This window comes from Mustela lutreola, chromosome 3 (genome assembly GCF_030435805.1).
Source record: "Mustela lutreola isolate mMusLut2 chromosome 3, mMusLut2.pri, whole genome shotgun sequence".
Classification (NCBI taxonomy): domain Eukaryota; kingdom Metazoa; phylum Chordata; class Mammalia; order Carnivora; family Mustelidae; genus Mustela; species Mustela lutreola.
In genome coordinates, this window is record NC_081292.1 from 1,018,656 (window position 1) to 1,031,137 (window position 12,482).

At 52.9% G+C, this 12,482-nt stretch overlaps 1 protein-coding gene across 2 annotated transcripts; it reads right to left on the reverse strand.

The window, feature by feature from the left end:
- Positions 1-596: 596 nt before the first annotated feature.
- ZNF623 (zinc finger protein 623) lies at positions 597-12,253 on the reverse strand. Of its 2 annotated transcripts, none has more exons than XM_059168765.1 (2): positions 12,164-12,253; positions 597-4,413 (listed from the first exon to the last, which is right to left on the reverse strand). In XM_059168765.1, the coding sequence occupies exon 2, from the start codon at positions 4,334-4,336 to the stop codon at positions 2,837-2,839; it is 1,500 nt and encodes a 499-aa protein (XP_059024748.1). In that variant the 5' UTR covers positions 4,337-4,413; positions 12,164-12,253; the 3' UTR covers positions 597-2,836. The 2 variants fall into 2 exon arrangements, with proteins under 2 accessions (XP_059024748.1, XP_059024749.1); XM_059168766.1 differs by lacking the exon at positions 12,164-12,253 and adding an exon at positions 11,607-11,858.
- Positions 12,254-12,482: the final 229 nt, after the last annotated feature.

Consider the following 12,482-nt stretch of genomic DNA (forward strand, 5'->3'; position numbering starts at 1 on the left):
TCTCTCTCTGCCTGCCTCTCTGCCTACTTGTGATCTCTGTCAAATAAATAAATAAAATCTTTAAAAAAAAAAAAAAAAAAGGGCGCCTGGGTGGCTCAGCGGGTTAGGCCTCTGCCTTCAGCTCAGGTCGTGGTCCCGGGGTCCTGGGATTGAGCCCTGCGTCAGGCTCTCTGCTCGGCGGGGAGCCTGCTTCCCCCTCTCTCTCTGCCTGCTGCTCTGCCTACTTGTGATCTCTGTCTGTCGAATAAATAAATAAAATCTTTTAAAAAAAATTAAAAAAAAAAAAAAAAGTAAGGCAAAATGGCAACATGCACATGGAAAGGTGCTCAACAGCACCACCGAGCAGACAAATACAAATCAGAAACACAGAGACACATCACACCTACTTGGCGCGGATCACATTTCAGCCGAGTTACACTATCAAGGCTTGGCAAGGGATGTGAAGCAACAGGAACAAACGTACTGTGGGAAGAGTGTGAAATGGTGCAACCACTATGGAGAATTTTTGGCCATTTCTTATGAAAACACACTTATAACTCAGAAATTAAGTTCCTATGCATTAGCCCAAGAAAAATAAAGAGGCATGTCCAAATAAATAGGTTTACACAAATGCTCATAGCAGTTTTATTAATAAAAGCCAAATCTGGAAACCCAAATTTTTATCAACAGGCAATGAACAAAGGTTTGTCCGTACAATAGAACACTACTCAGCAGAGAGATACCCAAACACATAACTACTTGGTTGAGTCTTTACAACATGCCAAAGCAAAATAAATCAAGACACATAGAATTATATACTGTATGGGTCCATTTATGTGAAGCCCTACAAGCGAAACTAATCTACACTGACCCAAAGCAGGTATTTGGGACTAGGGCATGACTAACTGGGAAAGAGCAAAAGGGAACCTGTTTGAATGATAAGAACATTACTTTTCTTTATTCTAATGGTCGTTACACAGGTATATGGTTTCTCAAAACTCTGTACACTTTAAATATGTGTTTTACTGTATGGAAACTAGACGTCAACAAAGTTGATTGAAATGGTCTTGATAATCTCTCTTCTGTACCATTTGTAACATCTCTAGTAATGAGTTTTCCAGAAGATGTACTGTATGCCCCTCTTTATCTCTTACCCCTGAAGGCTTCTAGTGTTGCTGGAATTTAAAAACTCAGAATCTTCCCATAGTGTGTGTGTGTGTGGGGGGGGGGGGGTTTCATGTAATTTCAAAACTGGCTGTTTTTGTTAATGTTCAGAGAAAAGAAAATCAGAGGCAGCAACTGAAAGTCAGGTAGACTGTTATCGACCGCGTACTACAGCTCCCCAAAGAGATATCTACTGCCCCTCTCCGTATCTACAGATTCCTCTCCCAGGTCATCCTCTTCTCTAGCTGCCATGGCGCTCGCTCTCTCAGTTCTGGGGTCACCTCTTCTGTGAAGCTGGCCCAGATCCTCCACACCAGATCAGTCCCCTCCTTACCTATGCTCCTACACAATGTGGAACTTCTACTTCAGCACTTAACTCTGTGCAATGATCTTTGTCTTCCAAATCAGAATCAACAATTTCATCTGTCTCCCAAGTGTTCAGCCCCGGTCCTTTTAGATCAATACATTTTCAGATAAATGACAAAATGAGCCAGAAAGCAGAGAAAGTGACCATAAGAGATGAGGTCAATTGTGGAACTGCTGAGACAGGAAACCTTGAGCAGTGCACTGGGATTGTGTGCCCTTTGAGTGGATTAGAAAGATACATGGGCAGCCAGGTGAAGACAACACTCCCTGAAAGCAAGGAGACGGTTATGGGTGAGCTCTGAAGGCACAAACATGAGGCGTGCTGGTCTTCCACTAGCTACTGCTTACAACTTCCGAGTTATGGAGAAGCAGAAGACATCAACAGAGCTGAGAGAGAAGATACTTCCAGTAGACCAGCAAATTATACTGTTACAGAACAACAAAACCCCAAAACGTAAACTACAGCAGCACAAGTGAGAAGAGCCAGTGATACACAGATCCGGCTGCGCTTCTTCCTGCACCAGGTGCCACGGACACATGAACCCATCGACTATGACCAAGTCCTTAAGGGATTAGTAGTGTACTAATGAGAGATGGTAGATAAGAACATCATTTTGATACCCCAAAGCAAGTGCAGTGACAGAAGTGCACGCCAGCCCACAAGCACTAGAGGAGTAGCTGGCTGAGCCTGACACAGGTCTTGACTCCTGATAAGGAGCGAACCAGGTGTGCGGTGGAAAGCGTTCAGACAGGACAAACAGGAGGCAAGTACGACGTGGGTTAAGCGGGAATGTCAAGCAGTTAGATCTGCTGCGGCGGGAGGCTAAGCAGTGGGAGATGAAACTCCAGAAGCAAAAGGCCTTAGAAAGCAGTTCTGGGAGCTTAGAAATTATCCTAAGGACAACGGGGAACCAACCTGTCGTTTGAAATAACGAAGGTCTTTCTCCAACTTGCCTTTTTGATAGACCGAAATTAACCATGTGATATTCTTTTAAGTATTAAGATTAGATACATAGTTCTGCTTTAAAAAGTATTTTTAAATCGGATGGACTATAACTGTGTGGTAACATGCAGAAAGCTTCTTTAGACCTAGCCCCTCCCCCAGCATTATTCCGGCTCCATCAGGTGTCCAGTCACGTGGCTCTCCTGATGTCACACGTTCGTAGTGGGGAGGACAGCAGCCAGTGCTGCTGCGCAGTGGTAGGTGACAGCCCAATCTGAAAGCAGCCCTACTGAGGACTTTGGAAAACGCCGACACATCCAAAGTCGCAGCAGTTAGGAGTCATGCTACTCCTTCTAAACATCACTGAGTAGGAGAGTAAATACTTTATAAGTTATCTGTGTGTTCCCCCTGACCTGCAGACTTCTCACCCACATGCATGGCGGTCTTACCCAAGGGAAGTCCCTCTTGGTGAACACCTTGATTATTTTTAAAGTTTGGGGCTGAGCTGAAGTCTTTCCCAAACTGACTACAGTCATAGAGTTTCTCTTCAGTATGAACTTTCTGGTGTTGAAGGAAGTTTGACCTTTGAATAAAGCCTTTCCCACAGTAACTACACACGTAGGGCTTTTCGCCGGTATGAATGATCTGATGCAGAAGCAGCTTGGAGCTCTGAATGAAAGCTTTCCCACAGTCCTTACATTCAAAGGGCCTATCCCCAGTGTGGATTTTCCGGTGTTCAGTGAGGTGGGCTTTCTGGAGAAAAGCTTTCCCACAGTCCTTGCACTCGTACACTCTCTCCCCGGTGTGGATTTTCTGGTGTCGAATAAGGTACGAGCTCAGAAAGAAGGCTTTCCCGCACTCGTTACATTCGTAGAGTCTCTCTCCGGTGTGGATCCTCTGGTGCTGGGTAAAGTTGGATGTCTGGCTGAAGCGCTTCCCACACTCATTGCACACGTAAGGTCTTTCCCCGGTGTGGATCCTTTGATGTTGAATGAGCTTCGAACTCCGAATAAAGGCTTTCCCACATTGGTTGCATTCAAAGGGCCTCTCTCCGGTGTGGATCCTCTGATGTTCGATGAGGTCGGAGCGGTGACGGAAGGCCTTCCCGCACTCCTTACACTCGTACTGCTTCACCTCTGTGTGGGTCTGGTAATGTCGAACGAGGCTCGAGCTCCTGATGAAGGACTTTCCGCACTCGTTACACTCATAAGGCCTTTCTCCCGTGTGGATTCTCTGATGGCGAATGAGCAACGAGCTCTGGCTGAAGCCTTTCCCACACTCCTTGCATTCAAAAGGCCTCTCCCGGGTGTGAACTCGCTGGTGCCGAACCAGGTCTGAGCTGTGATGGAAGGCTCTCCCACACTGCATGCATCGGAATGGTTTTCCTCCTGTATGTGCTCTCTGGTGCTCAGCGAGGTCTGCATAGTGAATGAAGTCCTTTCCACACATGTTGCACACATAGAGTCTTTCTCCAGTGTGCACTCGCTGATGCTCAACAAGGTGAGAGCTCTGGCTGAAGCTTTTCCCACACTGCTCACATCTGTAAGGTTTCTCCCCAGCATGAGAAATCTGATGTCTAACTAGGTCTGAGTTAAATGTGAAGCTTTTGCCACAAATCTCACACTGATGGGCTTCCCCTTCCACAAGCTCTCTCTGGAGAAGGAGGAGGTTTGAGTTTAGAATTGGGCTTTCTCCTGATTTACTGCCCACCCGAGCTGCCTCTCCTGCTTGGATCTTCCAATGGGTAATCGTCACCCCCCTGAAACCACCCTCCTGAGGGGGACAGCTCCCCTCTGGGTTTCCCAAAAGTCCCTCTAATCTGGGTGCAGGGAATGCCCCAGACTCAGAGGCAGGGGGCTCCATCACTGTGAGTGTTTCTGACATGGTCTTGGGCAGATTTCCATCCTCAGAAATTCAGGCTCCAGAGTCACCTTCTTGTCACAAGTTTCCTAGGTCAGAATCTGAAATAAAGGAAAATAAGATCATCTTTTCCCTTTGTCAAGAGACAGGAACCTAGTGGAGCAGGTGGGGGGTAAAACACATTCAAAGAGTGGGAAAGAGGACTATTTCCTCTACCCACACTCTTTACCCCACTGTGCATCTTAGCTACCTACTTCACCCACTTGAGAAGCCTTCTCTGGGGCTCCACCTCCAACACCGAACTACAGGGACAGAGTGGCTGGGTAGTAGATGGGGAGGGATGTGGCTTGGACTCTTAAAAAATTAAGACATATTTCCCAAGAAACAGATGTTCTGATCTTGCCACCTCTTCATTGTCCTCCTTTCCCTCTGTGCCCAGCTTAGATCCCAAGTTCTATAGTGCTGTTTATTTTGGGTTACATACTCTAATCATCCTAACTCCCCCTGCCCTTCCTCTGTCATCCCTGCACGGGAAAACCCCAAGTTGGGTTAAATTCCATTTGCTTCCCATTCTGTGTCTGCATCTATGCCAACTGAGCTCTCTCTACACTTACAATCCCTTGGTTAATGGGGCCCTGAGAGCCACCAGCAATCTCTATACTTCCCTCATTCTCCTAAGAGATCACCCTTCTCTGTCCTCTCTTCCCACCTGTCTAATATTCCCTCCTCCTCTCAGCTGATGCCCTTGTCTATCTCAATGAGAGGACAGAAGAGAGGGTAGGAGCACCAATATTCTCCTACCCAGTCTACCAATCTGTCTGTCTATACCCAAGCCATGGCCTCCCTCCTTACATGTGTTACGCTGTCCTTGATCCAAGTTAGAGTGAACACCTCCATCTGGGCACTGAGACCCATGCCTCCTCATCCACTCAACGGTACCAAGGCTCACCTGCACAAGTCTAGAGCTGGAATGTTCACAGCATTCACATCCACCAAAATAACCAATAAGGGGATGGGCAGATTGAGGAGTACTCCTACCAGGGAATAATACAGAGCAATGCAAAACTGCTATACAAAAGCAAAGGTGAGCTGAAGAAGGTAGGCACCAAAGAGTTCATGTTGCATGTTTCTGTTCACATCAAGTTAAAAAACAGACAAAATCCACAGTGGAGAACTGAGACACTGCTGACCTTCAGGGAGAAGATAAAGACTGGCAGGGAGTACAGGGGCACTGGAGTGCTGGTGATCTATATGGCACTCTGAATCCCACTGGCGTGTCACTGTGGAAAAGCTTGTGCAGTCAGGAGTTATTTAACCTTACAGTTGCTGGGGTGTTGTGCCCAGCTCCCCTGCTCAGAGCTATACCCCCAAATCCCCACCCTGCTGGGAACCACTTGTAGGGAGGACTCTGTCTTTCCCCCTAGGTCTTGTCCCTCCCTGAAGGCCTCCTCTTGGCTGTCCATCACTGTAGGACAATACACCACAAACACAGCAGCAGAAAACAGCACATCTGTCACCTCACACCTCTTAAGGTCTGATGTCCAGCCCAGTGTGACTGGGATCCCTGTTCACACAAGGTGTCGGCCAGGCTAAGGTCACATGTGGAAGTGTTGGGAAACCTGTTCCCAAACTCATTCAGATGCCACTGGAAATCAGTTCCCTACAACTACAGGACTATCCCTGAGTCCTTGCCAGCTGTCTGCTGCTCTCGGCTCCTAGAAACACCTGTATCACCAGGAACAGTGCACAGAACGCCTGACTTCTCTTTTGCCACCAGCTGCAGAAAACTGCTTTCCAAGGGGATGTATGATTAGGTCAGCCCACCTGGAGAGCCTTGCCACCTTACTTCCCCTAACTGACTTACATCTGCAAAACCCCTCCACGGCAGCTGGGAGGTGTGTGTACCTTAGGGTCCAGGAATTTTGGAGAGCCATCTCAGATGCCTACCATGCCACAGCCAATGTCTGGTCCATCGCAGGAACCGAGAATGCCCTGGCAGCAACTCAAGTGTGATCCCAACCCAAGAGCTCCACTGGGACTGGCCACAGCCTCAGTTCTGACTCCACTGTCCAATACGGCTTTCCTTACAGATGCATCACTGAGACCTCTACACAGCTGACTGCACTTCCAAAGAGTTCCATCCAAGACGAGGCCACACAGGGGCGCCTGGGGGCTCAGTCGATTAAGTGTCTGCCTTCGGCTCAGGTCGTGATCCCAAGGTCCTGGGATCAAGCCCCACGTCAGGATCCCTGCTCAGTGGGGAGCCTGCTTCTCCCTCTGCTCCTCCCCCTGCTTGTACTCTTCCCCCTCCTCTGTCAAATAAATAAATAAAATCTTCAAAAAAAGATAAGAAGATGATCCTAAACAATTACTTCTTGCCTCAAACTTGCACCAGTGGGAAGCACACCCTGCTGTGCACCCCATGAAGGGATGGCTTCCAGACACATTTCCAGTGTGGCCATCAAGGACAAGAACCTGCCTGTGAGAGGGGGTACGGCAGCACTGGGAGGAGAAGCTCAGGGAGTGACCAGGTAACACGTGCTCTGTGGCCCCAAGAGAACTCCGTTTCAAAATGGTTTTCTCTTTTACGTGAGCTATAACTTGCATAAAGCACACACATCTTGAACTCCTGTGACACCGGTTTAACCACTCCAGGCCAACACAGAACATTTTTGCCACCCAAAAGGCCCCCCTCCAAGGGCGACCCCTCTTAGTACAGATGAATTCTACCCGTTTAGGATATTTCAGTTAGGACCACCTCCCCAGAGCTTACTTTAAAAAAAAAGTAAATAAATTTTTCATTTAAATGGAATTATTCAACATGTTTCTGTGCCTGCATTTTATTCATCATGTATGATGAATGACCTTTAGGGAGAAGGTCATTTAAACAAAAAGTTTTTATTTATTTATTTGAGCGAAAGAGTACGCGCAGGCACAAACACGGGGGGGGGGGGGGGGGGACTCCCAAGCAGACCCTGTGCTGAGTGCGGAGTCCAACTCCGGGGCCCGATCTCACGACCCTGAGATCATGACCTGAGCCTAAATCAAGAGCCAAACTCTTGAGCAACTGAGCCACCCAGGAGCCCCAACATGTACCCATTTTTTGCTGAATGAGAACACACACCATAAACTCACCATCTGCAAGCGCACAGCTCGGTGTGTTCTCAAGTACTCCTGACACTGCGAATCCATCACGACTACCCACTGCCAGAACACGCTCATCCCCCGCAAATATGCACCTGTCAGCACTCCGCCGGCGGAAGTCAACCCCGCAGGCGGCGGAAGTCAACCCGCAGCGGCGGAAATCAACCCCGCAGGCGGCGGAAGTCAACACCGCAGGCGGCGGAAGTCAACCCGCAGCGGCGGAAGCCAACCCCGCAGGCGGCGGAAGCCAACCCCGCAGGCGGCGGAAGTCAACCCCGCAGTAGGCGCACTCTTCCCACTGACCACAGCACGCCACTGCGTGCACAGGTCACCATCTTACTTCCCACGAACACCTGAGCTGTCTGTGGCCTGGGGTGACGGTCAGCGCGGCTGCACACACTGCTGTACTCGTCTCATGGCGGATGAGTCCCCGTTTCTGCTGGGTCCCAGGTCCTGGCACTGCTTCCCTTGCGTGGTGACTTGGTCAGGACACTTCTTCCTTTGGGAAGCAGCACAGCTGTGGGTGGCGACTCTTCCCCTCCCTGGGGGCGAGCCCATATGGTCAGGCTGCTTTCGGTGGGCGCTGGAGACAGCACCGCGCGCGGCCGGCGGGTCCGAGCGGAGAGTCTGACTGTGCGCACCCGCACCGGCCCCGGATGGAAGAGCCACGCCCCACCGCCTGGGCCAGAGGAAGTACTTGGTGTGCGACAGAGAGGCCAGTGGGGTACACGGTGGCCGGCTCAAGACTGCCCAGAATCTGGGCTCCGAGGGACAGGCACACGACCGGAAATGGGAAGGCAAGTGGCCCCCCGGCCAATGACGACCCTTCCTGGAGGCCCCTGAAGAGAGCTGGGACCCCGTGACAACCCCAGCAATGCGCTGGGAACGGAATGCGCGTGCCCCCACCTCCGCACACCCCCACATCGACACCCCGATGAGGCAAAGCAGCCAGGCGGCCCGGAGGCCTGGATAGCCTGAGCCACCCAGGTAGGCAAAGTGGAACCAGAAGTTAACTTTTTTGTTAGAAACACTATTTTGAATCCGTTATGGCGACTTGAATAATGCTCAGGTGATGCTGAGAAGCGGGCTGATTTCTCCGACCGAGGCTCCAGTGATAAAAAAGAAACCGAACCACACAGCAGTGACCGGCAGCAAGGACGAGGCGCTGCGCACAAGCCCGCGGCAGCGTTTCTGCAGCGGCAGACCCGCCTGCTAACCCACCCCCCAGCACAGCCCCCTGGAGCGGCTCAGCGGGGCTCAGCGGAGCTGGGACGCGCCCCAGACCAGGCCTGCTCCTGGCATCCACTGAGGACGGTCTTCAGAGTTAAAGGCTCAACAACTTGGTTTAAAAAAAATCTATTTCTGCTGCTTATGAAAATTACTTTATTTTTTCAAGCTATAAGTAAATTATGCCAATTGAGACAACAGAAACAACAGAAAACCTGAAAAAAGAAAAATAAAAGGAACTTTAACCCCACCGCTAAGATGACCAGTGAACATTCTCCTCTGGTCTTTTTCCTGCGCTAGAATTTTTAGGAAATCAGGACAATCACTCAGTTTTACATCCCGTTTTACTTTTGTATCTTTTCAACCCTTAGCCATTGCAAACGCCAGATACGCACTGTACACACACCTCAAGTAACCAAGTGCAGACGACACAGACAAAACTTACACAACGAGAACCTCCGCCAATTCAACACGTCACCACTGTTAGCTGCTTCAATACGCGTCCCCCGACACCAGCTTGAACAATACAATTATAACCTAGTAACAGAAATTCGATTTTCAAAAGTAGGAATGGGATCACACTACACTCACCCATCTGCAACCTTTCCCCCGTTTGATGTATGTCCTGGCATTCCTCCAGTCCATCCACACAGATGCTGACCTGGTCCCCTGCACCCGGTCACGGCACAGGAGGTCACAGAATCCCTACTCGCATCAGACACTGGAAGGAACGCTTGTCCCGGTGCCTCTGCTGTCACGAGGTACTCTGCCCACTTGCCTGACCCTTTCTCCTCCCCAGAGATGGAAGGAGCTGCAGGATGAAAAGTCTGGGAGAGTAACAGGCAGGCAGCACACGACCTGCTCCATGGGGACACACGCTCTGCCCCTCTAAGCCACAGGGTTGGCGGAGTGGCCCCTGAGGGGCCCCAGCAGCTGGCACTTCCTGCGAGCAGGCACCGGGGTCTGTCTAATGCTCTGACCCAGCCTTGCCCGGAAGTGAGGTGGCAGTTGGCCATGTGTCTCATCAGTTCCGAACTCAGGAGAGACAGGGCACTACTTACTAGGGCCCCTCGAACCCCAACAGGCACAGTGATGAGCAACGGACTCACACAGTCTCACACACTCCTCCAAAGCTTCCAAGGCAGCTGTTCCCTCCGTTATTTACTGCACAGATGAGAAAACGGAGACTAAGAGAGACAAGCAATTGTCCAAGATCACTAAACTAGTAAGAGGCAGCAGTAAGGTTCAATCCAGGTCTTCTTTCCTCCAGTGCCCAGCTCCTCAGTGTGGAAGGTTCTTCCCCTTCCCAAGTGTCACCTGTCACTTTTACAAGACCATATGGGGTATTAGAAAAGTAAGCTGATAGTTTAAGCCTTATTTTTCTTAACCAAAAAAGTTTGGGGGCGCCTGGTGGCTCTGTGGATTAAAGCCTCTACTTTCAGCTTATGTCATGATCTCAGGATCCTGGGATCGAGCCCTGCATTGGGCTCTCTGCTCAGCAGGGAGCCTGCTTCCTCTTCTCCCCCTCCCCTGCCTGCCTCTCTGCCGACTTGTGATCTCTGTCTGTCAAATAAATAAGTAAAAACTTTAAAAAAGAGAGAAAGAAATCAATGAGCATACTTTAATTAAAAAAAAAAAAGAAAAGAAAAAGAAAAAACCTGAATGGAACAACAAAAGGAGGTAAAAACACAACACGCCTGTGACTCTGCAACGTCCTGAGCTACCATGGCCCACCTTTCTGTGGCAACACAAAGACTCTGCTGGATAAACTGTAACATGAAACTGTAAATAAACAGGTGAGGTTGAGAGAGATGGGGCGATCCTCAGAGTTGGAAACAGAAGTGGGACGCTAACCTAGAGGGGACCCTGTGAGCTGTAGGATGACAAGCGGGGGGCATGCCCTACACAGGCAACAGGAGCTTTTGTCCCGAGTGCTGGTAAAGGACTCACAGGCTGACCCGAGCCCCTGTCTGTGCCTTACAGCCTCAAAGAAGCAGAAAGGTTTCTGAGCTTCACTCTTGGGAATACCCAGAGCATGCGGCACCTGAGGGAGACACAGCCCGGAGCTGCAGGAAGATTTGCCCCTGCTCCCACCCCGGCCCCCGCTCCCGCAGGGTGAAGGGCACTGAGAACCTGGTGTGCACTAGTCACGACGCAAAGTGTCTCGTTTCTCGTGTTCTCACAACTATCCATGATTTGTTAAGGCCAAACCATCTGCTAGATGCGGTCTCCTCCTACCCCGATCCCACCCTAGGGCGCTGTGGTTACTGCTCCCAAGGACACTGCCAGCCTTCTCCTCTCCTGACAGGTCCAGTGTCCTCTCACCAGTCAGCTCCACGGCCATTACCGACAGCTCCTTGAGCCCTTCAATGCCACCGCCAGGTTCCGGGCGGGAGGCTTCCCTGACCACCCCTCTCCCTGGCTCATGCGCGTTGTCTGGGCCTTCTCAGCTCTGCCCTCTCCACATCACCCCCGAGACCTTTCCAGGAGTCCGAAATCCGTCGCCATCACCGCCAGAGGCTGGAGCCCTGTGTGCGGGCTCGCGGGAAAACGCGCAGTCCCTCTCCCCAGCTCCCCCTCCATCTGCCCTAAGAGAGGCACTGGGGTTACTGCTGGTCACTGGGGTCACTAACATCCCGTGAGATGCTACGTGCACAGTAGGGAGAACGGCTCCATCTGTGCGGATCGGGGCAAGGCACACTGAAGCCCGGGACACACGGGCATCTCAGATCCGGGATGGGCAAAAAACACCCATTTCTACCCCTCGTCGACTGGGCCCGGGGGACAAGACGCGCTGCACGGTGGTGGTGAGTCTACACGGTCCGAGGTCCCCGCCTGCCTCCAGGTGACACTCCTGGGGAACCTCAGGCCGAGACTCCCGCCGTGACGCAACCTGAGCGAGAAGGGGTGACAGGTCCCCGACCTGGGCGGACTCAGCCACGGGGACCGACAAGACTTCCAGGGGAGCACGAGCCTTTAGGAAAACCGCCCCGCGCGGCAAACCGCTCTCGCGCCCGGGAACTCTTCGGGCCCGAGGTCCGGAGGCCGCTCTGGTCCTCCCGATTCCGCCCCGCCCCCACCCGAGCGGGCATCGGGGGCGGCGCGGCCTCCCCTCGCGCACCAGGGGCTCCAGACCCCGACCCTCCGCCAGGGCCGTCCGGAGCGCTCCGTCGGGCGCCAGACACAGCCGGCAGGCCCGGGGCGAGCGGCAGCGCTGCCTGCACCGGACTCGTGCCCCCCGCCCCGCGGCTCAGCCCTCGGGCGCTGCGAGCAGCACCGGAGCGACGCCGGGCGCGGGAGCCGGGCGCCCCGCGGGGAGAGTGCGCGTTCGCGGGCGCCGAACGCGTGCGCCCAGGGCGCTCCCTGGGGAGAGAGGGCGCGGGCCGGGGCCGCAGGCCGCGCCCACGACCCCGGCCCGCCCCGACGACTCTGCCGCCGCCGCCCCCGCCCCCGCCCCGCGGCCGGAAGCCAGCCACTCACCCGGACAGCGGCGGCGACACGGCGGCCCGCCGACAAAGCCCGAACCGCCGCCCGCTCGTCGCGGCCGGAAGTCGGCCGAGGCCCCGCCCGAGAGCTTCCGGGGCCGCTCTAGGCGCCCCGGGGCCGGCGGCCTCTCGGTGGTGCGGACTTCCGGGGCCGGCCCCCGCGCTCCGGCGGTGTCCGCGCGGCGTGTCGCCTGCGTAGAGCTGCGCGTGTCGGCGCCGCGGCCGGAGCTCGGGGCCGGGGCGGGGGCGGGGCCTGTCGGGGCGCGGGCGCGGGCGCGGGCTTCCCGCCCTGGGGAGCGCCGGGCCGACCGCCC